The sequence below is a fragment of the Setaria viridis genome, chromosome 4, assembly GCF_005286985.2.
Source record: "Setaria viridis chromosome 4, Setaria_viridis_v4.0, whole genome shotgun sequence".
NCBI classification, from domain to species: domain Eukaryota; kingdom Viridiplantae; phylum Streptophyta; class Magnoliopsida; order Poales; family Poaceae; genus Setaria; species Setaria viridis.
In genome coordinates, this window is record NC_048266.2 from 31731993 (window position 1) to 31759528 (window position 27536).

The following is a 27536-nucleotide window of genomic DNA, read 5'->3' on the forward strand; positions in this document are numbered from 1 at the left end:
GGCGCGCGTTGGCTGGAGAATTCATTGCGGCGGTTGGGGAGGACGGATGGATGGGTGGCCAGCAAACACCAACGAGCTCCAACGAACGGGTCAACTCGGAGGTTTCAACTTTCAAGTGGCCCAGGGCGAGCAAAAACCACCAAACTGTACGTGCAAGGCCACCGTGATGGATTTGCAAGCATTTCTTTTTCTTTTTTGACTGCTGGGACATGGAACTATTTGTTTGAAAGTAAAAGGTTACTAAGATTGGCAAAGATGCATGCGATTAGCTGGACAACGCAGCAAAATTCTTCAGCTCTCTGAATTTGGGTTTGGGTGCAAGGATCTGTGCATTCACAAACACAAAAGTACGCGCATCTTGTGATGAGTCTACATTAGAAACAGTGAAATTTGGGGGAAATGTAGCAAGAGAGATGCAGTTTCTTGCTACCATATTGATGCTGCTCTGAGATTACAAATGGTCCGCCCTTCGGAATTGAATCGGTCGGGGGCCACATGCCAGTGAAAACTGTTCTGCTGGTACTGTTTGATTATTACCGTTCCCCTGCCTTTTTGTCCTTTTAATAAAATGAAAAAAGATGACTAATGTGGGGGCTCTTGCCATTCACCTTCCCAACAGTGTTGATGTGGTTGTCCTCCTGCCCTACCTGTACTACCTGTATCTGTATTGTCCATGTCGCCTTCAAAGCAATCAAGCCCCTCCCCCCTCGTGTGTACGCACGTTACCACAGCCAAAAAAAAAACAAGGCATTGTCATCTACAATAACTTCAGTTTGTGCGTGGCCGGCGACATGTGAGGTGAGCCCTGGAGCAACACAGCGCTGGACGCTTCCGCTTCAGCTGCGGACCATGGGAGAGGAAACGAGAGCGGCTTAAATAGCACTTCACCCCCTGAACCCCTTGCGTGTGCCTTGTTTGCAACAGCTTCTTGCAGGCTTTGGCTTGGCTTGCAGCTTCCTTTTCAATCCGTGTGTAAGCTCACAGCCTCACACCATATCACTGTGCTGTTGTCTGTGCTGCAGCGCAGTGTGCGCCCATCTCCAGCTCCAGGCCTTTATAGCCTAGCCTTTTCTGGCCCCGTGATAATTCCAGAGAGAGAAAGGAGGACAGAGGGGTGAGAGAGGGAGAGAGAGCTGAGAAGGCATGGCCATGGAGAGTAGTGAGGAGGGAGCCACACTTTGTGGCCACCAAGAAGCGGCGGCGGCGGCGGCGGCCGTGAAGGGAGGAGGAGGGGGCAAGAGGAGGAAGAAGGGGCAGAGGAGAGGGGGAGAAGCAGGCGGGGAGAGGAAGAAGTACAAGCTCGTGAGCTACCACGAGCTGCCGGACTACATGAAGGAGAACGAGTTCATCCTCAACTACTACCGCTCCGAGTGGCCCATCCTCAATGCCGTCCTCAGCCTCTTCTCCTGGCACAACGAGACCATCAACATCTGGACGTGAGTATGCGGTGGATTGGATTCAGTCGCATCGCCGTCTCTTCTCCTCTGAATCTTGTTGCTGGTGTTTCTTGTGGGTTCAATTCAGGCATCTCCTTGGCTTCATGCTGTTCTTCGGCCTCACCCTGGTGCATCTTGGCCAGTACTTCCCCCAGGTTGCTGATCTGATTGGGCACCTTTCCTGGTGAGCTTCTCTTCAGATTCTGCTACTTTGTTTCAGTGCAAATTGGTTAATCTTGTTGAATGCATGGTCGGAATTAGAAGTGCAATATGATGCTACAGTGACACTAAGGAAGCACCATAAATTATCCAGTAGGATTTTACATCATGCCTAGCTTCTGGTTCAAGGGCCAATGATTGTTGAGTTCGTACTGAAACTTTTGTGCAAGTAAATCTAGCTGTATTCGCAGGTCTCACCAACTGAATTTAATTCTGATACTCAACCTCGACAGCGATAGTACATATGTTTGCTTCAGCTATGATGAGGTCGTTGATTAAAGAAAGTAGTTCTACAATTGAGAAGTTACTTATACAAATTCTCTCTCTTTGTTTTTACTGCAGGCCAATCTCAAAGGTTGCTGAAAATGTCTCCAGCAATATCGGGGATGTCTTATCGGTGAGTAACTTCCATTTCATGAAACATTTCATCCATATGGTAATTCTAGGAGAATATACTGGATTGCAGTAAAATTGCCATGGTTAGAATTCTTTTTGCTACTTTGAATGCATCAACCTTTCTGTACTGGTCTGTTGCCTTTTGTTTGTTCTGATGTGCATGATATGGAAGGCAAGGGTGGGTGAGCTTCTGATTGCTTGGCTTGATGGGTAGATTTAACTTTTTTTATGGCGCCTTTTTTCTGGTCCCCATGATAAAAAGGCACAAATGTGTTGTTGCTTCACTTCATCACAACAAGTTTCCGTGATGTGTTCAGAGGATTGCGATCTAGTGATGTGCTCATGTTCATCCAAGTAACATGACCACCACGACACGGCTCTTGTGTTGCCGCGGCTTTCTTTCCGGGCCAAATCCTCGTGCTTGTCTACCTATAGAGTAGCAAGACACTGTTCGAAACAATATATCATCATGAATATTGTTTGGAGGTTAGGTGCGAAAAGGTCACGTATTGTAGCACTCTGGGCTCGATTTGTGTGATCTTGGAGGCTATGCCATATGTGTACTGATCTTTCTTATGAACCCTTGTTTCCTAAAGGATTTCATATCAACCTTCCATTTTCACTTGATTTTTTTTACTGTTGATCCGGGATTGCAACATACTGATGCTTAACTGACCATGTATAGCAAGTCTTCATCTGAATTATCACTTGCTTGTCATGGCTTCCCAAATGTCCAAATAGAATATGGTATTATGGTTGGATGTAGTATTCACACTGTACTGTCACTTCGCAGACAATTACTACTATTTGGAGCACATCGTTTTCAGATGTTTAATGGCAGTATGTTAGAATTTACTTGTTAGTTTTCGGTAACTGTCATGCCAATGGTTAACTTGGTATTGTAGCACTCGGTTCAATTCGCATGATCTTGGAGGCTATGCCATATTTCCATGTGAATATTAATTTTTTCTTATCAAGCTATGTGGAATAAAATAATTCATATAGCCTTCCATTTTCACATTCCTAAATTGCGACATGTATAGCAAACCTTTCATGGCTTCCCAACTGTTCAAAGGGCAGTAACCTGATTAGCCAGAATATGGTTGGGTACTTGGGTGCAGTATGTACTGTTAATTCCCTGTCAATCATTCGGAGAACATTGCTTTCAGATGTTTAATTCGATGCTAATTTACTTGTTTGTTCCGGCAATAAGTGACATGGCACAGTGATTAACTTGGTACATACACATATATAAGTATATTTGATTGATGCATGTGTCAGGGTGCGGCGATGTTCATCCAGACGAACCCGACGCTGGCGTCGTACGGCACGGCGGTGGCGTCGCAGACGACGCGGTGGCCCTTCTTCGTGTTCCTTGCCGGCGCCATGTTCTGCCTGCTGAGCAGCAGCGCGTGCCACCTGCTGTCGTGCCACTCCCACCGGCTGAACCTGTTCCTGATCCGGCTCGACTACACGGGCATCGCCGTCATGATCGTGGTCTCCTTCTTCCCGCCCATCTACTACATCTTCCAGTGCGAGCCGCGGTGGCAGGCGGTGTACCTGTCGGCGATCACGGCGGCGGGCGTTGGCACGGTGTACGCGCTCATGTCCCCGCGGCTGAGCGCCGCCCGGTACCGCGCCCACCGCGCGCTGCTGTTCGTCGGGATGGGCCTGTCGGGCGTGGTGCCGGCGGCGCACGCGGCCGCCGTGAACTGGCACGAGCCTGCCCGGAACGTGACGCTGGCGTACGAGGGTGCCATGGCGGCGTCGTACCTGGTCGGCACGGCGTTCTACCTGAGCCGGGTGCCCGAGCGGTGGAGGCCCGGGGCGTTCGACCTCGCCGGCCACAGCCACCAGATCTTCCACGCGCTCGTCATCGCCGGCGCCCTCGCACACTACGGCGCCGCCATCGTGTTCCTCAAGGCCCGCGACGAGATGGGATGCCCGGCAAAGTGACCGGGAGCTAGCGCATGGAGTGGAAAAGGATTCGTTTTGTTTACAGCGGCTTTACTTACAGTTACAGCAGCAAGTGTGCAATATTAGTCTTGTTACCGTCCGATGAATGACAGTTGATTGGAATTTTTACAGATTCGTTCTCAATTTGTACATAGAAGAAGCTTATGATTGAGCTAATAGATTCTTTGTCGGCTTGAAGATCCTGCAAAATTGCAAATCCAAATGTTTTTCATCAAGAGGTGATGCAGGTAGAGATACTACTGTTGCTTGCCATTTGCCAATGCCAAGCTTCTCGATCGTTGCGTCACACGTCTCGCGTACTCTGTAGTGACGACGCGAGCAAGCTACTCTTCTCTTCGAGTACACAGTTGCTTTCAGGGCAGGCGGAGTGGCCTAGACGACGAGGCCCTGTACTGTACAGACGGAGAAGTCAGCCGTAGTCTAGAGATGGCGCTCAGCCGCTCACCGGCCGGCTGGCTGGCCGGACTCATAAATGGCGCGGCGGACGACCCGCCCAACAACCGAATGGACCTCCCGTTGCGTGCAGGCCGCGGCTGTCGTGCCTGGCTGGCTGTCGGTCCAGTAGACCGGCCGGCCGTCCATTCGTGCCATTTATTCGCCTCGTTCGGCCACCGGCGGGGGAGCTTTTCGCCGTCGGCATCATTTCGATCGTCAGCCGGGCCGGCGCGCCCAAGTGCCCGCCGCGCCAACCCAATCATGGCGCGACCGCGAGGCATTCCTGCCACGGCCGCCGAGCTGGCCGCGGTGGAGTTGACTGCGCGCGAGACGGCCCACGGCGCAGGGCCCCGCCGGTCGTCGGCCTGGCCCCACGTGCCCACATGCCGCCGGCCGGAGAGGACAGCGGCTTCACGGCGTTGAGCCGGAGACGGTTGCGATGGCACGGTTAAGGGGTGGAACACCCTACTAAAGTTTAAAAGTTCATAGCACCTGTCACATCAGATGTTTGATGCTAATTAGAAGTATTAAATATAGACTAATCACAAAACTAATTGTACAAATTGAGTTTAATTCACAAGACGAATCTATTAAGCCTAATTAGTCCATGATTTGATAATGTGGTGCTACAGTAACTATTTGCTAATGATGTATTAATTAGGCTTGATAGATTTGTCTCGCGAATTAGCACAGGGTTCTGCATTTAGTTTTATAATTAGCTCATATTTAATTTTTCTAATTAGCATCCGAACCTCTGATGTGATACTACTAAAGTTTAGCCTAGCATCCAACTTCGGTACATCCGTAGGCCGTAGCAGAGCCGTACGATCTCAGGTTTTATAGGATACGGATTTCTGTTCTATTATTTCTTCACAAACATTCAAACAAGATCAGTTGTGTCCTCGAAAAAAAAAAGGGTTCGGTTGTTCGACTTGGATAACGTGGGCCGCTCTAATCAAATGAATGGGCTCACTGTCACTGGCCCGTGTGGAGACGGAAGAAGCCTCTCACACGAGCACACGCACGACTCACGAGAGGGGAAGAGAGAGAGAGAGAGAGAGCGGCGATGCCGGAGCTGCCGGAGGTGGAGGCGGCGCGGCGGGCGCTGCAGGCGCACTGCGTGGGGAGGCGTATCGCGCGCTGCGTCGTGGCGGATGACTCCAAGGTGGTCGTCGCGGCTGCCGGCCGCGCGGTCTTCGAGCGCGCCATGGTCGGCAAGACCATCGTCGCCGCGCGCCGGAAGGGCAAGAACCTCTGGCTCCAGCTGGATGCGCCGCCCTTCCCGTCCTTCCAGTTCGGTCAGTGTCTCCGCGTACTATATACCCTATGGGTCGGGTGGTCTTTGGCTCTTCGCTACTACTAGCTTCGGTACCCGATGTCTTGTTGGTTTTTTGTTTTTTTTGAAAGCGCAGGAGGGGCAAGCCCCTACTGGATATATATTAAAAAAGGTAAAGAACAGAATTACAGGCTAGGAGTTCAAAACGAAACTACACTAACAAAGAAAGAAAGGAAGAAAAAACTGAAAATTACAGGGATTGAACCCAGGCCGTCATGCTGGATGCCAAAGATGGTTTTGCTCTCAAAATAACTAAGGAAAACTCAGAGATGAACTTCCTTCGACAAGAATCAACTGAGGGGTCAATGTTATTGAACAACCAATCATTCCTCGCTGTCCAGATGCACCATGACATTAAGATGATAATTTCCATGAAGAATGGCACTGCCAGCTTTTGTCTTGCTGTTGTTTCGAACCTGTTTTATTGTCTTGCTATTCAGAAATTGTTAGGTGAAATGCCCCCATTTAGTTCGTGCTCCTATGCAATTGTACAAAAGTTGCTATGGTTAGTTGTGATTTATGTTGAATTATAATTCTCCTTAGCAATCACACTAGTTCTGCTGCTTTGCATCTGTCTAATACTGAGGAAGTGAGAGTTTGTAAGAGTTTTGTGTGGATTGCAGGGATGGCAGGTGCGATATACATAAAGGGCGTTCCTGTTACGAATTATAAGAGGCAAGTGGTCTTCTCTGGTTCATACTTCGCGGTTATGCGAGTTCAGTAATATGTTGTTAGTAATAATTCTTCGCATATGGCTACAGATCAGTTGTCAATTCTGAAGAGGAGTGGCCCTCCAAGTACTCTAAATTCTTTGCTGAGGTAACAAGCCCAGACACAGTATATCATCAGTCCCTTTTAGCATGGTGCCCATGCTCTTATTGGTAATATGCTGCTTTTGCAATTGTGCTTGTATAGACTAGGAAATGTGATGTGAATGTAGCAATCCGTGAGTTAATCAACAAAGAATTCCTTTTCTTGCACACTATTGTTCGTTTGTAGCATGACATTCAATAGAAATGCCTTCCAGCAAAATACATCTTCAGATGAGCCAATGACTAATCGTTTACGAGACCAATGGACAGTGATTGTTAATGCCCCCATCTTGCTAAGCAGGACTTGGGGATCAACTTAGGGCTTGGGTTGTAGGTGATGAATTAGTTTGATAAAAATGAATAGGCTCATGGATAAGTAACAAAGTCCGGGATTTCCCAGTGGCTGATCGGATGTATAGTTTGGAGACATGGCAGGCAAGCTAAAAAACATATTCTATTGTTGTTTAATCTCAACTTCACCTATGGTGACTATTTTTTTGGTTGTTTAGTTGAAAGACTGAAAGAAAAATTATAATTAATGAAATCTCAATTCAATGTCATCCTGTCAAAACTCAAAAGTTGACTTGGGTAGTGTCCATTTTGAACTCTGTAACCCTTTTTGCTTGATTTACAGCTTGATGATGGCTTGGAGTTTTCCTTCACTGATAAAAGGCGCTTTGCAAGAGTTCGTTTGTTTGAAGATGTAAGTACTGTCACAGGTTCGTTCTATTACTTTCTATCTTACCATCCAAATTTACTCACCTTGGTAATGCTTGCAGCCAGAAACTGTACCCCCAATTTCTGAGCTAGGTCCAGATGCTCTCTTTGAGCCAATGTCTGTTGACAATTTTTTGGACTCCTTGGGTAGAAAGAAGATTGGAATAAAAGCTCTTTTACTTGATCAGGTGATCAGCATCTACCAATATAAGCCTTGTCTCAGCAAAAAAGTTTACCCTGCAATATACACACTTTGACTTGTTGCACTTATTGTAAAATGAGCAGAGCTTTATATCAGGCATTGGTAATTGGATTGCAGATGAGGTGCTTTATCAGGTATTTGTACATTCTACAACAATTGGTATAGCTTGCATAAAAGGTAGCAATTAAATTTGATCTGTTTCCTTTTTTCAGTCAAGGATCCATCCATTGCAGATTGCTTCAAATCTATCTAGAGATGGTTGTGAAGCATTGCACCGAAGTATCCAAGAGGTGCGTTAAACTCAGATTGCTTTGAGGAACTGCATTACATTCTGCTGAAGTAGCCTTGCCGAATGCATAAGTCCTGACCAAGAATTTACTAGGTTGTGAAATATGCTGTTGAAGTTGATGCTGACCTTGAGCGCTTTCCAAAGGAATGGTTATTTCATCATCGTTGGGGCAAGAAGCCTGGTACAGTCAATGGTGAGATTCTTTTCGTGAAGTTTCATTCATCATGATTTTCCTGAATGAGCAAAGATTGCTGATTCTGTTTTTGGTGTGATGCTATATAACAAATCAAACATGTTAATTCCAATTCTTCATATGCATTATCGGATTTTGATTCCTTCTGAGGATTTATCAAGTTCCTGGCCCTTGCAGGAAAGAAGATTGAATTCATAACAGCTGGTGGCAGGGTAAGCGCTTGTCCTCTCTTCAGTATTAGACCTTTTCATCTAGCTTCTGATCTTATATCTACTCTCTTTACACAGACAACAGCCTATGTGCCACAATTGCAAAAACTGACTGGAACCCAATCTAGCAAAATGATAGCAGCTAACCTGGAGCAACTGGCTGAGAACGGTGATGCCAAGGATTTAGATACTGATGGAGAAGATGCTGATAATTTGAAGCCAAAAAAGCGAGCCGCCACCTCCAGAGCTGCCAGGGGACAGCAAAACAAAGATACCATAGGTGCCAGTTCCAGAAAAGCAAGGGGAAGCGGTGGTGGCAGTAAGAAACCAGGTACCCATGTTGAGGCCGGGGAACTGAAAACGGCTGTCACTGATAGCAATGGCGAGCAAGGTTTGGACCAAGCCAACAGTAATGCAGTCAATAAATCAGATCAGGTTACAAGAAGATCATCAAGGAAAGTGAAACCCCGTAAGTAAATCAGAACAAGAGCTAGGAATCAATCCATTAGTCTTCAATGGAAATTTGGAAACAGCATATTGATGTATATATGTTGCCAGCATATTCTACTCATTTGAGAGAAATCCCTTGAAACCTGTAGGAACCATTCGCGCTTTGTCTTCTGGTTCATTGTATGTATCACTGATTCACTGTATATGCCTGTTGGGTATTCTTGGGGAATTTGCTGTAGGGCCACATTTGCCCTGTCCTCCTGTGAGTGCCGCAGCTCTCCAGTGCTTTTTTTTTTTTGGAACTAAAGCTCTCCAGTGCTATGAACAGAAACATATATGTCTAGGTACTATAATGCATTGGTGTTTATGTGCTCCAAGATGCTATGGAAGAGGTAAAGGCTTTTTACTTCCCTGTGTTTGGGCGCGTGCTGTTTCACAATGGATTTTCTACCTGCAGTATACGCGATTGTTTGATTCTTCAATCTTGTTTCATTGCTGAATATCTGCCCAATGAAAATTTCTGAAGATCGGTCATTTTCTCAAATTTGGATCTACCTTAAGGATGGTTCGGAAAGGCCGACCCGAGTGTCCTGGACCGTTGAATTGAGATGGAAAAGTAAGATTCCACAAGCTTTTCTTGATGAAAGCAGTAAGATGGTGCATGAACAGAGTTTATATCTTGTGGACTGAGAATGAGAAGCCAGTCACTCACCCACCATATCGTATATGATGAACTGATGGCTGACAGACTGACAGAGGGGGCCATGCTGAGAATGCATGCCGACTGGCGTTCAAGACTCGACTCCAAGTTTCTTTCTTCACATGCATGTGCATGTCGTCCGGCTTTCGAAAGCTATGTGCATCAAGGACGCGGCGTAGTACAAAGCAGCAACTGTTGTAGGCCACATGGATCGAAACAAACAGCAATCAGCTGAGGCCCTCTCCAACAGTATAAGCCAGCAGCCAGCTTTAAGTCGGAAGAGAGAGAGGTGAAAAACAGGAGCAGCAGGTAGTATTGGAAGACATGCCGTAAGAGAGAAATGTACTGGGAGTTGTGCGAGGCCATCTCTGGTTCTAGCGCTAACCCTTCACTTTTGTCACTGTTCATCGAATAAAAAACTCTACGAGCTGCCTTAGAGCTGTCCGTTGGAGAGGGCCTGATGGATGGCAGGATGGGTGCCCTCGCTCGCTCGCTCACGGCTCACGGGTGGCGTCGCGCCAAATGACACATGCCCTGCGCGTCACTTTTGCGCCTATCATGGCGTGCCGCCGGTCGGCCGCATTATGCAGAGCTTGCAGCTCCGGCCGGGCCGTCGTCGTCAAACTATTCTCTAGGGTTTCGCGGAGACTGGTAGCTAGCTAGATCCCCACGCACGTCGATGCGTTGTCTGCTCTCATGTGAGTGAGAGATCGCTCGGACCGAGGGCCCCGGCAACAACTCGACCTGTGGCTGTGCAGTGCGGTGTCTCACACGCACTACTGGCATCGAGAGGCCAAGCATACAAATCCAAAATTCCAATTAGATATTCAGATCCGTGTACACGACAGCGCGTGCAGCAAATCAGTCACCGACACCTCACGCTTTTATTTATCGTCTGCCGTACGAAAGATGTCGTACTCGTGCATGATCTCAGTCTCACTCGAGAGTGCTAGAATTAAGTTCCACATCAAGCAAGCATAAACCACAGGCAGAAACAAAGTGCACAAATTATTGGAGACATTACGCAACAATGTCTCCTAACTTTCTTCATCTCATGACCTCATGGCAATAGAGATCAACCATCATCAACACCATGCATCTTGCATGCATCAAACTGAAAACCACACCACACAAATAATCAAGCTAGCTGCCGGTCATTGACTGAGCAGCTTAAGAACGAAACCACGACAGAAATTAAACAACCAAGCATAGCTAGAGCGATCCTCTTCCGGAGCCTAGCTAGGAAGCAGATGGCATCCTCTCATGTCCATCTCTCTTCAAACTAGCAAAGAAATTAAACCCACAACAAAACCCCTGCATATTTGCACGTAGAAACACAGAGTCACTCTAGCATGCGTATGTCACTTGCATGAACTTGTCGATCAGACGGTGCAGGTGTAGCCTGGCGGCGGCGTCTTGCCGCAGGTGAGGAGGAGCTGGAGCGCCAGGGGTAGGTAGATGTTGATGTTGAGGAGCTTGAGCTTGATGGTGGTGCAGAGGCACACCGCCGCCTCCAGCTCCACCAGCCCCTCCAGCACCGGGCAGCACTTGTTCACCACGGGGTCGCCGAGCCCGACGTGCACCAGACCGCCCAGCAGGTCCACGCACGCCCCCAGCTTCAGCGAGTCCGCCGGGCAAGTCGGCGACGACGGCGTCGTCGGGGTCGAGGGAGGCGGCGGCGGGCACGGCGTCGATGGGCTGCCCCCGCCTCCGCCGCCGGGCGGGTAGGTGACGGGCGGGCCGGTCACCGGAGGCGTCGTCGACGGCGGGCCGGTGATAGGAGGGACGGTGACTGGGGGGCCGGTGATCGGAGGGACTGTGACCGGTGGGCCCGTGATCGGCGGGTACGTCACCGGCGGGCCGACGACCGGCGGCGTCGTCGGAGGGCCGGTGATCGGCGGGTAGGTCACCGGCGGACGCGTGACCGGTGGGCCGACGACGGGCGGGCGCGTGACCGGCGGGGCGACGACCGGCGGGCGCGTGACGGGGCCCTTGGGCGGGCCGACGACCGGCGGGCGCGAGACGGGGCCCTTGGGCGGGCCGACGACCGGCGGGCGAGTGACCGGCGGGTAGGAGGGGCCCTTCTTGGGCGGGCGCGTCACCGGCGACGGGTAGGAGGGGCCCTTGGGCGGCTTGGGGTTCTTGGGCTTGGTCTTGGGCGGGTGCGACGGCTTGGGCGCCTTGGGCTTGTCGCAGTCGCAGTCCACCTCGTGGTCTGCTGCGGCGGCTGGCAGCGAGAGGATGGGCGTCACGGCGGTGGAGAGCAGCAGCAGCAGCGTGAAGAGGAACGGCGGGAGCTTCTTACCGCTCGCCGCCATGGCTGCTGGTGGGTTGTGGTGGTACTAGAGGGCAGGAGTGTGCACTCTAGGGTTTCGAGGTGGTGTGGTTTTATAGGAGAGAGTGAGCTTGTTAAGTGACGCCCGTGAGTGAACACTAGGGCGTCTGGCACTCTGGCTAGGAGTGTACTAGTGTAGCTAGGGTACTGGATGTGTACAAGTGTGGGAGTCACTGCACTGACGTACTCAAGTTACTGTGGTGTGTGGACTGCAGTAAACTAACTTGATTTACTGGCAGTTCATCTCTTCGTGATGATCACGTGGATGTGTAACAGTTGAGTTAGGGTGCATGTGTTATATTCTTTCTCTCCGTCTTCTTTTGATAAGTTTTTAGTATCAAACTAACAAAATCCATTTGGGAGGGCTCTAACTCCGGCTCCTTGGATGGCTTCTGCTGGAGCCCTATCGGCTCCTTGGATGGCTTCTGCTGGAGCCCTATCAAAGGGCACGGTGGAAAACGGCTTCAGGAGGGAAGCCCCTGAAATCCCGATGACTGAAGCCGTTCGGTGGGGAGGGATAAAAAAATAGGCTCCCCGCGGCTCCTCGCGTTGGTGGACTTAGTTGCCCTTCGGTGGGCCCCACGAGGACGCCGAGGACTTGCCCCTAGGGCGCGGCAGGGCTGGTGGATGTCGTCAGCGCGGGGGGGGGTCTGTGGATGGCGGCGGTGGCACGGGCGCAGAGGAGCCAAAGAAGAGGGAGAGGCGGCGACGACGCTGGACAATGGCGAGGCTGGAGGACGGTGGCAGGGAGCTGGAGGATGGCGGTGGCGGCACGGGAATAGGGGCTGGAGAAAAGTGAGAGGTGGCGGTGTTGTACGGTGGCGAGGCTGGAGGACGGTGACAGGGAGTTGGAGGTGGCGGCTTGGAACAAGACTGGAGAAAAGGGAGAGGTGGCGGCGTGGGCGCAGGAGAGTTGGAGGATGGCGGCTCGGGCGTGGAGGAGCTGGAGGCCGGCAGCGGCGGCACAGGCTGGAGGACAGCGGGGGCTGGAGGGTGACGAATGGATAAAGAAGATAGAGAAGGAGAGGGAAAGAGAGGGAAGAAATAATGGAAAGAAAAGAGAAAGAAAAAAAAGAGAAAAGGGTACTATAGATATTTTACATCTTTTACCATCGAGAGAAGCTGTTTTACCAAACGTTTTTCTACAAACTGCTCCATCGAAGAAGCCGCAGCCACAGCCGTTTTAACCGGAGCCCTGCCAAATAAGCCTTAGTGTAGAAGTTAATCTACTTGTATAAAGCCTAATATGTCGTATAACAAGAAGGGTTATGGTAGTTATAGGTTGACAAATTTTTTAGGCCAAAAGATTTTCGAAACTCGTTATTCATCAATGAAACCAATTCATAATGCACGGGGTCGAGAGAGGGACAAATAAAGGAAAGGTGCCCCTGAGCCCCCTCAAAAAGAAAAGTAGTAGAAACTGGCCTGAGAAGAAAGTTGCACCAATCTCAAATCAAACCCAATGGTATGTTTCCTAGGAATCAATCTGTCCTCGCTAGCTCCAAAGTCTAGCGAAATCCCGTACGCACACACATTGCACATGGTGAGCAAATCATGCACGGGGGACGCAGCTTGGGTGCCGGTGAAGCACTGCAGTACACACCGGTACATCACGCGTCGTGGGAGGTAGTCCGGAGATGGAGCGGGCCGGCCGGCCGGGCGACCGACCGACCAACGCTGCCCTTCGTCGTCGTGCGCGGCGAGGCGCGACGACGACGCGTGCGTACGTACTCGGTTCATGCCCCCGAATCCTTCGCCGTACTCAGCCGCTCCCACGATTGGATTGCTGCTAGCTAGCTGCCGATTGGATACGCCTGCATGCACTCCCCCCACAGTTTGCGTGTCGGCGCCACGCGCCCCGTACGAACGACAAGCTCGTGGTTGGTGGGGGTACACGCCATGGCCATGCCAGCATGCCGCCACCGTACCACCACCACTCCACTGACCGGTCGCCGCAGCTTCGTCGTCGGCGGGCGCGCGCGATCACCCGCACGACGAGATTCCGGCCGGCGCTCGTATCCAGCCAGACACCCTCGTCGGCGGCGGCGACCGGCCCAGTACGCGTGTGATACGCCTCAGCTGGTCCCTCCTCTGTGCGCGCGTGAGACGGTGGGAGGCGACGGACGACGCACACGCAGCAGCTTCCCGCTCGGCGGCCATGTATCATGCACATGCACTGCACTTGCGGCCTGCGCCACCGTACCCCAGCCGCAGACGACGGATCGATCCGGCGTCCGTGAGGCGGGTGTGGGCCGGGCGCGCGGACTGGACGTGGCCTTGTGCGACTCGTGAACCCGGCGGCCGGCCGGGGCCAGCGCGCCACACCCTATCCGGTCAGCTATCCTCTTCCGGTCATGGCCATCGCTAGCTGGCCGGCGCTATCTTTTTCCCTCATCGGCTCGTCCCCTTGCGTGGCCTGGCCATGGCCGCCCTTGTCGCCTTGTCCATTCCGGCTCTGGTCTCTCGCGCTAGTCTATGGGCGGCGCGTCCGATTGGACGAGTGGTTTTCCTTGGCTAGCTAGGATCGACGCCGGGCGGCCCTACTGCAGTGCAGGGCTTTACGATGATGATTGTGTTTGAGGTGGTAGATTGCGCGTGAGGGATCAAGATGCATCTATTTACACGCATGCTGAATTGCTGATGCTGATGAGCAATAATATCATTTTTGTGATTGTATAATGCATATTTGCAACAATATCATTCTCATTCGAACATACTTTCAAACATGTGTTGTGGTATCTAAACATCGACAGGCAAATAGTTGGTCAGATGTTCAGATGTTATAAAACTTGAATATTCGAACACGTACCTATGTCTTTTATATATATAGAATGAAAGAAATAAATGGACTTCCGAACCAAACAGCAGATATAACACATTTAATTTGTACAATAAATCTAACGATATTATACACGATCAAATACATTAGTACCGATCGAATTGTCTACGGTAGACAATTCGATCGGTACTAATGTATTGTAGATTAGGGATCCTTTAAAATAATCACTGTTCCTATCCATATGTCTTAATTTGTCCACGTGAGAGGATGCATGCACGGGGTACATGTATATTTGGATGTTTGCGTGGAAGTCCAAGGTTGGATCATATCGAGATGTGTCCTGCCTAAAAATCCTCTTGTTCCCGTCCTGCTAATTGCAACGGTGGCGCGGCCCATGCATGTGCATTCGCCCCCGATACGCACATGTCTTTCTCGGAGATGTGGGGGGCTGTGTTTTCATGTCACGAGATGGCCGTACTAAGATAAACCGTGCGATTCACAAGTGACGGGGACAAACTTTATTCATTGCCTGGATAAACGTGTCATGTCGCGTTGCGCAACTTGCTCGCCAATTGGATGCTCGCAACAGAATTTAAACTAGTGTATCATTTTTTTTTAAAAAAAAGATAATACGAATCTACTCGTCTATTCGGTTTCAGAACGGCTGCAATTGCAGTGCCCGGATGCGTGGCCGCACGGAGCTGAACAAGTGAACAGAGCGACACGCGTGGTGGAGTTGTCAGCAGGGATGGGTGGGCTGGGCTGGGCTGTACCCACTGCTGAAATTCTAATATCACTCCGTGGGCTGCTCGTTTTATTTCCTTGATGAACCCCAAGCAACAACTGTTGGAGCCCAAAAGTGGCTGGGAAAATCTGGTCACACCTGTTTAGACCAGTCGGACCGGTTTAGGAAAAGTTCTTAAAGTGCAAATTGGACTTCATCATTGCGTAGATCTCGTCGAGTAGATCAAGATTCATATATAGAACGTCCGAGTTGGAGTTTGGATGAGGGAGATACGACCTTTGCAAGATTTACACCCGGCCAGACCGGTCAGACCGATTGCCCAGGCCGGTCTGACCAGTCTGGTTCTGTGTAATCCGAGTAGGAGTTGTAATTTAGCACGATTTGTATTAGGGTTTCGATTCCTGCGTGGGGAAGACCTTCCCTCCCGAAGGGATTCGGCCGATTGAGAACAGAACCCAATCGACAAAAATCAATCTACTATTTTGTATCTTTTCCTTTATTCTTTTGCTCTAGCTTTTTCAATCTACTACTTGCTGTTCTTCCTTTATCTCGACGACGTTTGAAGGCGCTCTGGGTGGTCTGCCGATCATAGAGCAACCTTGCATGCGCCTGCCCGACAGGATCCTTCCCGCGCGAGCGTTCGAAGGTCTACCGTCGGCCTGTCCGACAACCGATCAGACCGATCCTTGTAACCGGTCAGACCGACCTATGCCGAGGTGCTGCACCGAGCTCCAGCACGCGCCGCACGGTCGTATGCGTTCGTGTGTGTTGGCCAAAAAATACGTCAACAACAACACAGCAAGCAAGCAAGCAGCGAGCAGGAACTCCATAACCCTCGCTAGCCCTAAGCAGCAGCAACGAGGTTGCTTGCGTGGACACGGCAGATACGATGGCGACGGAGGCGAACAAGGGGGCAACAATCCTGCAGGATTGGGAATGCGACATCGCCGACCGCAGCGAGACTCGGTTGGAGCCGATGATGTCCTCTGCAAGGTCACAAGAACGTATGCTCTATTTTCCACAAGACATGCTCCAGTTCTGTCCACGGAGTCCCGTCGTCAGCAACGGCTCGGTACAGCTGTACGGGTACATAGCGGCTCGTGATGAGAAGGACGGCATGCTCAACTACGTCGTGAATTACAGCAGGGACGATCCCATCGTCGTGCAGGAGGGTTCCGCCAACGGGATGATCGGCCCCAAGAGAGGCATCGAATGGTGTTCCGTTGTTCTGGTAGAGTTTGACACGAGGATCAAGAATGGAACGCGAGAGGGTGATGATCAGCAGCTGATCGCCAGTCGGCAGATTAAGTTTGAAGCTAAGCTTTATGGATGTGCCAGTCGACGGATAAAGCTTAAGCTGGCTTCTATCTCATGGTCCAAAGCAATGTCCTCCCTGTCACCCGGGATCAGGACTATGATAATCATGTTCGGTTGAGGCGCCAGGCATCCATCCAGAATATTGACATAACTTGTGGTGTTTTGCTAGGTGCTCTTTCCTGAGCCATTTTGCATAGAAGCTTTTTCCATATTCCTCAAGTGAAAAGGTACCAAGAAAATATCCGAGCAAGAGAAAACCTCAGCTACCACATATCATGGATAACAGATTTTCGTTCAACTGTGATTTGATTTGACAAACACGGTCGCAGATTGGATCAAAGGTTAATTATGAAATTGGAGACAGTTATCATTATCCTACAGAAATTCAGGGAAAGGAGTAATGAGGCACCACGTTTGCAAGACACGCAGATAGGCTTGGTCGCAGGACTCGCAGCTGGGCTCGTTTCCGATTTGGGCTGGGAGCTAATGTGACTTGACAGCTCAGCCCGCACTCCCCCCCGTCCCCACCAGGACACCAGCAGCAGGACTACACAGTTCCCATTCCGCCTCGTTTAGTCCCACCTCGGGAAACGAGAGGCGCGCAGCACAGCTTAAAAACTCGGCTCCCACCCTGCCCCTCGCCGAGCTCAGCAGCGCGAGCTTGTAACCCGAGCGGGGGCTTTGAGGTGGTGTGGACGTTGGCGTATGGCTGCGGGCTCGGGCCGATTGCGCTCTTGCTGGCCCGCCCGTTCCAAGTTGGTAGTGGGTCGGCGGGGTTTGTGCGAAAGCTTGACCTCACGATCCATAATGCGGCAGGCACAGCGTGAGGCTGGCTTCACAGAGCAGCGATAACTGCCCGCTTCCAACGGTGGAAGGATAACGGGCCGCTGCGCTCTCGGCCCAACAGGGTCTCGCAGCCTACTCCGACGAACCACCATCTTTTTTTTTTTGTCAACTTTTAATCCTACGGGTGCACAAAATTACTTTTACCCACACTCCCATTGCTCGCCTAATTGGTGATGAGACACTGTTTTTCTTCATTGAATAGTGCCACTCTTCTTTTTTGTCCCTACTGCTTTCTTCATTGGGCCTTGTTAAGAGATTGCATGATGAAAATTTTCGGATGTCATACGACATTTGCAGATTTACTTTAGCTGTGCTCATATGCTGAAACCTACTCGAAGAAAAAGAACTGGAGTTACCTTCTGATTTAATGAGGGGTATATGATGAAAATTTTCGGATGTCATAACGACATTTGAGCTGTGCTCATATGCTGAAGCCTACTCGAAAGAAAAGAACTGGAGTTATCTTCTGATTTAATGAGGGGCATTTTGATATTAAATATTGTAATTCCAATCTTAAACCCAGCGTTACAAACATTAGCAAAAGACTGGATACACATATCCTTCTCCCAAACCTATCGCTTCGTATCACTACCCCAAACCCATGGTGCATCCAAATGCCACTAAAAGGATAATCAACATTGTGACTGTGATCAATTCACAATCGAAACAATTTAGAAACATTCTGGATCACATTTTAATTGGAGTAACCGTACCATATCACGAGTAATCTGCCAATGTTCTGATACACACCACACTGAACTTGTTGACAATGTTTGATCTCAGGGCAAGGGCCAAGGAAATAAAAGAATAAACTGTAGGGCAAACTGATGACAAGCATCGACAACTTAACTTTTTCGGACAGATGTGGAGTGTCCAGATAGCAACAGAATCACAGATGTTTGCAAGCCCGCAATTTATAGATTTTATAGTACAATATGACACAGCAAAGTTTTCATTAAGTCCACAGACCCCACATGGTGATGCCAACTCACGCTTAAGCATAACAGTATTTACGAATCTACCAAATAAGAGTAGCAGTCCGCGTGACATTGCGGCTCAACAGCATATAGCATGAATCGCATCTGCAAAAGAGGTACACCAACATTAGTATACAGAAGGTAAGTTCAATAAATCAAAAGTATGAACCAGAAGCATTCGCATTATGGAAATGTGCAATCAGAGAAGAATAATGAGGAATACTCAGATTTGCACACAGATAACCTCACATTTGCAGAGCATTTATGGCTTATCGTAAACAAACCAGAGTTAACAAATATTAGCTGAGAAAATTGAAAGTCTTGATCACAAGTAAATGAGTAACAGCTACTCAGGTATAAAATTCGAGCCAAAACTGCTTCATACAAGACAAAATCTACTGGCAGTGTGCAAAATGCAAAACATGCTTCAGAAATATATTTGTACACCTAGGTATGCAATATAAATGGTAATGCATAATCACTGTTGAGCGCATCATAATAACACTGAAGGGGTACACCATGAACCACACTACTTCATCGCATACTGCAAAGGGCTCAGCTAATAATGTGAACATGCTAATATATTGAATAATTATATCACTGGTACTGTTAGAACTAATTTCATCCCAACCTTAATTTTGTGACTTCAACTACCTTTAACTTGGTAAGACAAACCAATCTCTTTCACACATGCTCTTACATTCACACAGTGAGACAGTCATATGGCAGTTCTCTACTATCAGAACAACCAGCTTTTTACTTAGTCTTTTTCTACAAAATGGAGCAGGTAGCGGGAATCGAACCTGCATAGTTAGCTTGGACAGATATATATTCATTGACAAGCATCCTGACATGATAAGGTAAAGCAAAAAGATGTGGCAATATGGATCATCTGATAAACTCTAAATGTGCATATTCTAGCATGCCCACTGGAAAACCTCATGCATAAAACACCAACCAATCAATCAAACAACTTTACTATAACTTTATCTCTCAGGCATATTTATGCACATCCTTCAGCGAAGGAAAAAACTGCAACAGTATGTAGGGGTGGTAAAGGGCCCTCTAATTTAGCCTAGAAAATTTAAGGATCGGGCTCAATAAGGGCCGGGTTGAAATAATATGTGATTTTGAGCTAAATAAATATAGGGTTGAGTTGGATTGTGAAGGAGACATGAGGGCCATGATCCATTACCACCCCGTCAGTATGCACAGCCACACAGGTAACAGCACCATCAACAAATGGATATAGACATTACACTGGAGCACAAGATCAGTGTGTTTCAAACACTGGAAGTTCAAGAAGCATTACACTATTGTTCCCATTAATATTTGCCAAGCACACATGTAGGTTTTATCTGGTATTAGCATCGTATGGAACAGCTAACTAGCCAGCACACAGTAGGTATTCATGTGGTCAGTTCCTAAGACAAACGGAACCTGAATATTACAAGGAACGACAAATGTGCAGGGTCTTCGAAGTCAAAAATATTACTGTGACACATGCGTTAAACAACATAGCCCACACGCTCGGAATTAACCATAGTTTTTTCAGGTGTCACGCGAAACTTCCAAGATGCTACCCAGAGAAACTTCTATCTATGACAGTATGAGATTAGTTATAATAATGCAAGTCCTTGCCAACCACTTAACCCCATGATGGTGGTTTTAGGGAGTGCTATGCTGCTTTAGGCATCTTACATACTAATAATGATCTCTAACATTAGCTGTAACAAACAAACAACTATACAGTTATTTTAAATGCCAAACACAAAGGTACCCCACCACTGATAAGATATCGTCATCCTTTTTAGTAGTGAAAGATTGAAGAGAAGCTACATCATTATTTGCCGAGTCTATCTGCTCTATTGTGTAACTCAAAAACTCTTATTGTGACACTCAAAAACTCTGAAAAGCTTGGTTCTCAACTGATACCACCACTTGCAATCAGGCACAATGTTATCCAGCAACGCGATCAACATAGCAGTTTGCAACAATATTCATAGGCTGCCGCAGAAAAACATACATTTAGTACGGGGGGGCTAGGATCAATCTATCATCACCTGAAAACGCTGAAAAGCGCTCAGCCGCGGGCCTTGAGCTCGGCAAGGCGGCGAGAGAGGTCGTCCTCGTCGACCTTCTCCTTATCCTTGGCAGCAGGGATGGCGTGCGCAGCGGCCTGAGGCAGGCCGACGGAGACCTCGAGCCCATAGTCGTCTGCGACCTGCTGCATGAGGCTGTTGACCTCAGTCTCGGGCGTGGAGAGGGAGGTGGAGCCGGCCATGGCGCCCTCCATGAACTCGGCCTGGACCTCCATGTTGACGAACTGGCGCTCGAAATTGTCCATGGTCTCGGACATCTTCTGGAGGTTCCCGGTGGCGAGCGCGGAGTCGAGCGACTTGACGATGGACTGCATGGACTTGCCGATGACCTGCATCTTGGCCTGCGTGTCGAGGCGGGCCACGACGGCGTCGAGGCGGGAGGCGAGGCGGAGGTAGTTCATGTGCTCGGTGCGCTTGCGGATGGCGTTCTCGGCGTAGATGCGGGCGCCGTCCATGTTGCCCTTCTCGATCGCCTTCTTCACCTTGAGCTTCTGCTCCTTCTCCTCCTTCTCGCACTTGCGCGCCTGCCGCTGCAGCGACTTGGAGGTGAACTTGAGGTCGAAGATCTGGTTCATCAGCTTCTCGGGGTTCCCCATGGCCGCCGGCGAGTGGGGGTCGATAGGGCTGGGCTGGATCTGGGGCTAGGATAGGGTTTGGGGGAGATCGAGGTGGGGGATCGGGGGAGGGTTCGCGGCGGCGAGGAGGGGAACGAATGGGGATTTTGTCGAGGCGATCGGATTGGGGGATTGGATACGATTTTGATCGGGGAAGAAGACCACGCGGTTTGGGGGCAACACGGCTAAGCAACGGCAACGCGCAGCCGTTTGGGGGGAGGGACTCCGTGCGGTGGCTGCGTGTGGGGTCGTCGTGTGGCGGCCGTGTCCTGGACGTGGATGGTAAGTCACGGGGTTCCCTTCGGCTGCGTATCCACCGTTCATGTGCATCCAACGTTCCTTCTTGGTTGACTTTGCTTCTATTTTGTGGAAAGAATTCTTCAAACGGTGTGCCATTGTGAATTTTCACAGTTTAATATGCATGTTAGTGATATTTTCACCGTTCATGCGCATCCAACAAGCCACCAAGGACTGTCAGAAGTCTAGATACCATCAGAATTTATACTGCTACATAAAATACTCTTGCATAGAGGCTTCGTACCAGAAATCCATTTCATTCACCTTTTTATCGTAGAGGCTTTAGAGAGGTTGGCATTTCATTCCACGCTAAAATTTAATATGCATATAACTGTGCTGTGATAAGAGATTCCGGTCTAATATGACATACTGATAAGTGAGCACTAGTTTATCGTGTTAATACTGATGTGACTTATAATCCAAAATTGCATCACAGATAGGAACATCCATTCATACATATAGTAATTATTTTGCTAGGTCCAAGAAGTAAGATGGAAGCCTGATCGTGTTATGAGAGGTCAAGTAGTGGTCTTGTCTTCTCTTCTGACGTACAGCAGTAGCAGCCAAGCACTGTATACTTGCTATGGACAAAGCCATGTTGCTTGCAGCACTCGTTACGCTCGCTCGACAGCATGCACATTGCCACACATGTTATGATGGCCTGTCGCCACAACCAGCGCCTACTCCCATGTTGGCCACCTCTATCTGATCGTATACATTCATAATAGAATTTGCTAGTCAGTTCTAACTGATGGAAGGACTACATTATTATAATTGTAATTATATAAGAGAATATAGTAGCTAGCTAGCTGACCAATAATTGTGGCATACTAGATCAACTATATGTGTAACTTACGGGATGCAATTGTTGTGATAATGTTCAACAGGAGGATCAATATCGTCTTCCTCCCCATCCTAGTAATCTTCATCACCATCCTCAAACAAATATAATGGATGGAGCACAATTGATCGCATTAAGTGTTGAAGCTACTTATATAATGCTGGTTGATAGCGGAAACATCGAAATATGCCTACGTATAATGCATGTAAGCAAGCTGTTATTGATATACATCCATGGATTACTAAGTCATTAATTAATTTCTACTAGGATTTATTAGGATTTGCATATGGAATGAATTGCTTTCCATCATTTCTTTCCTCACAGTGTGATTCTACTAACTATACCCTTGGCTCGTGCTCTTGTTCTTTACCTCACACTTTTTATGATCAATAGGTGAGAAAGACATGAAGTAATAAAACTCATGGTGTTATCTTTGATAACAAGGTGCCAACAGAGTTCTATCGGTAATGCGATTTTGCGGAAAGTAAGACAGTACAATCTTTGAATGACAAAGAGTGTCGCATGCTCGTGATGGCTAGGAAATGGTGCCTAAGATAACCGCAACAACTTAGTGACTTTTTTGGATGGTTAAATAAAGATGGTCCAATGATGACTTGGATGGCAAAAAAATAAGGGGAAAAATAATTTGAAGCAAAGACAGAAAAAGTATTGTAGGTTATAGAATAATATATAAAGATTTCTCTTAAGGGTTTTTTGTAAATTCATTGATAGAAATAATAGAGCTCTCTCATTTCATTGTTTCCTAAATGTTATAAATTAATATGTAAACCGGTAGAACCGGTTCTACATCAACTAAAGTGACCTCTTGAGGGAAGTTGAAGGATGTACTCGGTTATTTTGCCATTCGAAAACTAGTAGGCAAAAGAGTTGCCTCGTGACTAGTGGTGATAAGAGAACGTCCACTAGGGTGGAAGAGAAAAAAAGTTATGATAGTTGCAAATCGAATCAAGAGCTCTAGTAAATCCATGCTTGTGCGATATTTTGATTGGTAGGGTGTTGCATGGACCGGGTAATCTTTTAGGCTAGATGAGATGAAGATCAAGGTTTTTCTAGAGGCTTTTTTTCCATATAGATTTAACATTTCCTCTTGTGGTCAATTATAAGGCTAGATCACATGAAATGAAAAACATAACCTCTAAACTATGAATTGGACATATCTATGACCCTCTTTCTTTTTTAAAAAAAGAAATCTGTCATCTTCACACTTTCTTCTTCGCATATCATAACTTCAAATATAATCAACGAAGGGAGTAGGCTTGATTTGACTCGAAAAACTTATGTGAAGGTAAAAAGATTTTGAACCAAATCATGCCAAACTAGAAAAAAGAAAAATAATTGGAGCTAGTTTGGGAAAAAAAGATTTTTAGGTACTACTCCCCCCATCCAAATTACTAATCGTTTTGATTTTTCTAGGTACATAGTTTTCTTAAACATATAGGATGTAGGGAGAATACAATCGGAAAATTTATAGTATACTTGCTTGAATCATTTTGCAGTAATCCGTTTTTGGATAACTTTAGTGTTTATAAGTCAACGTTCACTCGAATACAGACCCAGGAGAGCACAATCCGCGCACGAACTGAGGTCGGGACTCGGACGGCTCCGGCTCGGCGATTCGGCATCGCTGGACCTTCTTGCTCACCAAGAAGCCCAACTCGGCCTCCATCATAAGCCCATCTCCATCGCTACTACCCCTGCTCCGCTCCTCTCCTCGACGGCGACGCATCCCTCCGGACCCTCCTCCGCGACCTCGCCGCAGCTCCGGCCATGTCGGTGAGTGCCCCGCCCTCCCACGCCCACCGCGCCTTCCTCCCTCCCCCCCCGGATCTCGAATTCCTGACGGGTTCGGCCCCCGCCCCTCGCAGATCTTCGAGTACAACGGGTCCGCCGTGATGGCGATGGTGGGGAAGAACTGCTTCGCGATCGCCAGCGACCGGCGGCTGGGCGTGCAGCTGCAGACCATCGCGACCGACTTCCAGCGGGTGTTCAAGATCCACGACAAGCTCTACATCGGCCTCTCGGGGCTCGGCACAGACGCCCAGACGCTGTGAGTCGCGGTTGCCGAATTTCCCCCCGCCCGCCCCACGGGATATTGTTTTTGGTTCGGCGGCTTAGGGTTTTGGGTTCCTGTGCAGGTATCAGCGGCTGGTGTTTAGGCACAAGCTGTATCAGCTGCGGGAGGAGAGGGACATGAAGCCCGAGACCTTCGCCAGCCTCGTCTCTGCGCTCCTTTACGAGAAGAGGTGAGAATTTTACCAGCGCAATTTTAGTGGAATTGCGTAGGATAGTGGATAGGTCTTGCTTGGTAGTTTTTGTTTTAGTTCCCTGCCAGATCATGAGACAATCCATGAAAAAATTTACTGGATATGTTGGCTGTTAGTATATAGGTTGATGCTGCTTGAGTGTTTGGTCATAGGAAGGTCTATCGGAGACAAGAAAATTGATTTTAATGTTGATATGTACTTTTGGGAACAGATGGAAGTGAAGCTTTGTGATCACACAAATTTATGCTAGAGTTTTAAAAAATTCAGCCGGTGGGGAAAGACCGCCCCACGGTGTTGCACTAAGAAGAAGCAATTCGTCCGACTGAGGAAAGGTCCCAAACCTTGGCTTCACCCCTATTAGGGCTGCACTACAGGCCGGTGCCCTGCCACTATTTCTTAGGGCTTGCCAGCGAGGGGCCTTTTTTTTTGTGCCACCATGGTTTGTACCCTGGCCAGCAGCTCCCGCACCTGGGTAACTAACTGTTATGCACTTATGCTATGAAAGTGTTGGGTTATGTCTAAAGTTTTATACCACTGTATGTTGCACGGTTAGTGGCTCTGTGCTGAATGTGCTTTCGATGAACTACATCCGTGTTGTCACCATCAGTTGTTTCATTTAGATCCATAAATAAGTACATATTTTTCTGTGCAGAAGATATTAGTTTTTTGTAATTGGTGAGAATATTCAACACCATACTATATTGGTGTTTTGGGATAAAGAACTTTGACGCTAGATGCATATATAAAATTTTGTCTAGACTTGTCACTCCACTAAGAGAGTACTTCAGATATACTTTGTATGCTTGTTATGGTCAAGCTATGAGTTGTCTATTTTCTATTAGTGAATTAGCTGAACATAAACCAACCTTGTAGATAATTTTAAAGAAGCCTTATTACAACTAGGATGATATGTTGCAAAGTTTTTTCTTCTTCAAGGAGGAAGGTGAATATCATTATCTGAGGAACTAGGGTAGGTATGCTCGTATTTACGAAGATTCTGATTGATAAGCACCGGTTTTCAAGCCTTTTAATTCGTAGTTGGTCATAAATTAGTTTTTGAGTTCCAGTATTGATACTGACTTACAGCACTTGGCAATATTCATCTAATTTTTATCATGCCACATGAAACTTTCAGATTTGGGCCATATTTGTGCCAGCCAGTCATTGCTGGACTTGGAGAAGACAACGAGCCGTTTATTTGTACCATGGACTGCCTTGGTGCAAAGTAGGTATCTGTTTACGTTGTTTTAACTTTTTGAATAAGTGCTTGGTTTATTTTCTGCTTGGAAAATTGCATTTTATGGTACTAATGAAGTCATTTTTTTGGCTAATGAGTCTCATCATCTCATGCCACTAGTCATGAAAGTTATCCTGGAAATGCCACTGGTCTGTAGAAGTTGTTCTTAAAACTAATTGTTGTCCTGAAAATGGCACTAACAACCATGCTAGAAGTTCGAACCAGTGGCATAAGACCAATATCCAAACAAGTAGTGGCACCAAAGGAATGTGAAAATTTCTCAATGCTATGGAATGAAAAATCCCCTCTGCTTATCATCTGCATCCATTTTACTGTGTTGATAAGCCTATTTAATTTCTTGTTCACCTGGGTACAGATTTCACAATAATTAGGGCAAGAAAATATAACATGCTATTTAGCAAAAAGAAAAGGCTTTGCTAAGATATAATTCTGATTGTTCAATATTGTTCATTTGATTCTCCCTCTTGACGCACATGAATGCAACCCACACAACGTGTATCTTGTCAATGAATGCATTGTTTTGGTCACAAAATTTTCAGACAAAAAATCTATTGATAATCTGAGTATTGGAACTTTCTCCTCAAATCATATCTGGTTTCAAATGTCATTTAGGACATCGAGACTGTATCTAATATGACACTTTGACTATCGAACTATTTCCATGATCATAGACACTCCCTGGTATAAAAGTAGTACTATTTAAATTACAGCAAGTTACTATGAAAGTAATTTCTACAACGAATCAGTAACATCTACCATCTTTTTGTCAATCTATGTAACTTTGTATTTAGTAATGGACAAGTTAAAGAAGTCCAACCAACTAAAAGTCTAAAAATCCTAAAACAATGTTTGGAATCGGAGGAAGTTCGCTTGATGATAATTTGTTTGTCCACCAAATTTGATATCTCTTGTTCATCTCCGCCTTTATGCCTCTGTCACTGCTGTGTTCTAGTGAACTGATTGAAGATGTATCTTCCTACGCAGGGAACTAGCCAAGGATTTTGTTGTTTCTGGGACAGCATCAGAATCTTTGTATGGTGCTTGTGAATCCATGTACAAGCCAAACATGGTATGCTCTTTGATATGCTTTATCAACCTGTCTTCTTGAGAAGAAGCCATGGCATACACCATACAACATACTTTCACTTTTGTTTTGGGTCTGCCATGTTTTGTGAAGTTTCTTTTCTTGGGCTGTACTGTTGCTTCAGTTTGTTCTGTTATTATTTTGAGCAAAGTTGAACGACATCTTGTTATTTTTCATGACATAGGAACCTGACGAACTCTTCGAGACTGTATCTCAAGCACTGATGTCATCTGTAGACCGTGACTGCCTTAGCGGGTGGGGAGGCTACGTTGTGATCGTGTAAGTTCAGTTTAATGAACTTTCTGTTACCAGCTTATGCATCAAGAAACTAGCACGACTCTAGTGATATCCACCATGTCTCTAAAGAAATTGATAGTAAGGAGCAAGGCATTTGGAATTAATTGTATCAGGGAAATAATGTCTGAATCGATCTACTTCATGTGCTTGATTATCGATCATCTACTAACTTACATGTTGCGCATCTGGGTGCAGAACACCGACTGAAGTGAGAGAACATGTTGTGAAGGGCAGGATGGACTAAATCAGCACCATAGAATTCTTAGCTGCTTTCCGATGCTTTGATGCCGGAATGTTACCTCCGGAGTGTTGTGTTTGGATTCTGAAGTAACACTGTATCATGACAGTTGATGTTGCATTCTCTGAGAGGGAACGTTTGTTTTCTTTA

General features: G+C 47.5%; 5 protein-coding genes across 5 annotated transcripts; 3 read left to right on the forward strand and 2 right to left on the reverse strand.

Annotated features, from left to right (window-relative positions):
* Positions 1-748: 748 nt before the first annotated feature.
* Positions 749-4205, forward strand: LOC117853710 (heptahelical transmembrane protein ADIPOR1). Its single transcript, XM_034735998.2, has 4 exons — positions 749-1436; positions 1525-1620; positions 1998-2052; positions 3333-4205. The coding sequence occupies exons 1-4, from the start codon at positions 1144-1146 to the stop codon at positions 4005-4007; spliced, it is 1119 nt and encodes a 372-aa protein (XP_034591889.1). The 5' UTR covers positions 749-1143; the 3' UTR covers positions 4008-4205.
* A 1238-nt stretch (positions 4206-5443) lies between these two features.
* LOC117852851 (formamidopyrimidine-DNA glycosylase) lies at positions 5444-8900 on the forward strand. Its single transcript, XM_034735133.2, has 10 exons — positions 5444-5761; positions 6423-6474; positions 6561-6618; positions 7246-7314; positions 7391-7516; positions 7614-7664; positions 7743-7820; positions 7913-8012; positions 8190-8224; positions 8300-8900. The coding sequence occupies exons 1-10, from the start codon at positions 5530-5532 to the stop codon at positions 8696-8698; spliced, it is 1200 nt and encodes a 399-aa protein (XP_034591024.1). The 5' UTR covers positions 5444-5529; the 3' UTR covers positions 8699-8900.
* A 1471-nt stretch (positions 8901-10371) lies between these two features.
* Positions 10372-11754, reverse strand: LOC117852853 (uncharacterized). Its single transcript, XM_034735134.2, has one exon. It carries the CDS (start codon positions 11687-11689, stop codon positions 10754-10756), a length of 936 nt encoding a protein of 311 aa, XP_034591025.1. The 5' UTR covers positions 11690-11754; the 3' UTR covers positions 10372-10753.
* Positions 11755-18271: 6517 nt separating this feature from the next.
* Positions 18272-21285, reverse strand: LOC117852694 (ESCRT-related protein CHMP1). Its single transcript, XM_034734900.2, has 2 exons — positions 20434-21285; positions 18272-18475 (listed from the first exon to the last, which is right to left on the reverse strand). Exon 1 carries the CDS (start codon positions 21066-21068, stop codon positions 20454-20456), a length of 615 nt encoding a protein of 204 aa, XP_034590791.1. The 5' UTR covers positions 21069-21285; the 3' UTR covers positions 18272-18475; positions 20434-20453.
* Positions 21286-23803: 2518 nt separating this feature from the next.
* LOC117854208 (proteasome subunit beta type-3) lies at positions 23804-27536 on the forward strand. The gene is made up of 7 exons (XM_034736510.2): positions 23804-24018; positions 24111-24292; positions 24381-24488; positions 25645-25734; positions 26752-26836; positions 27036-27130; positions 27344-27536. The coding sequence occupies exons 1-7, from the start codon at positions 24013-24015 to the stop codon at positions 27390-27392; spliced, it is 615 nt and encodes a 204-aa protein (XP_034592401.1). The 5' UTR covers positions 23804-24012; the 3' UTR covers positions 27393-27536.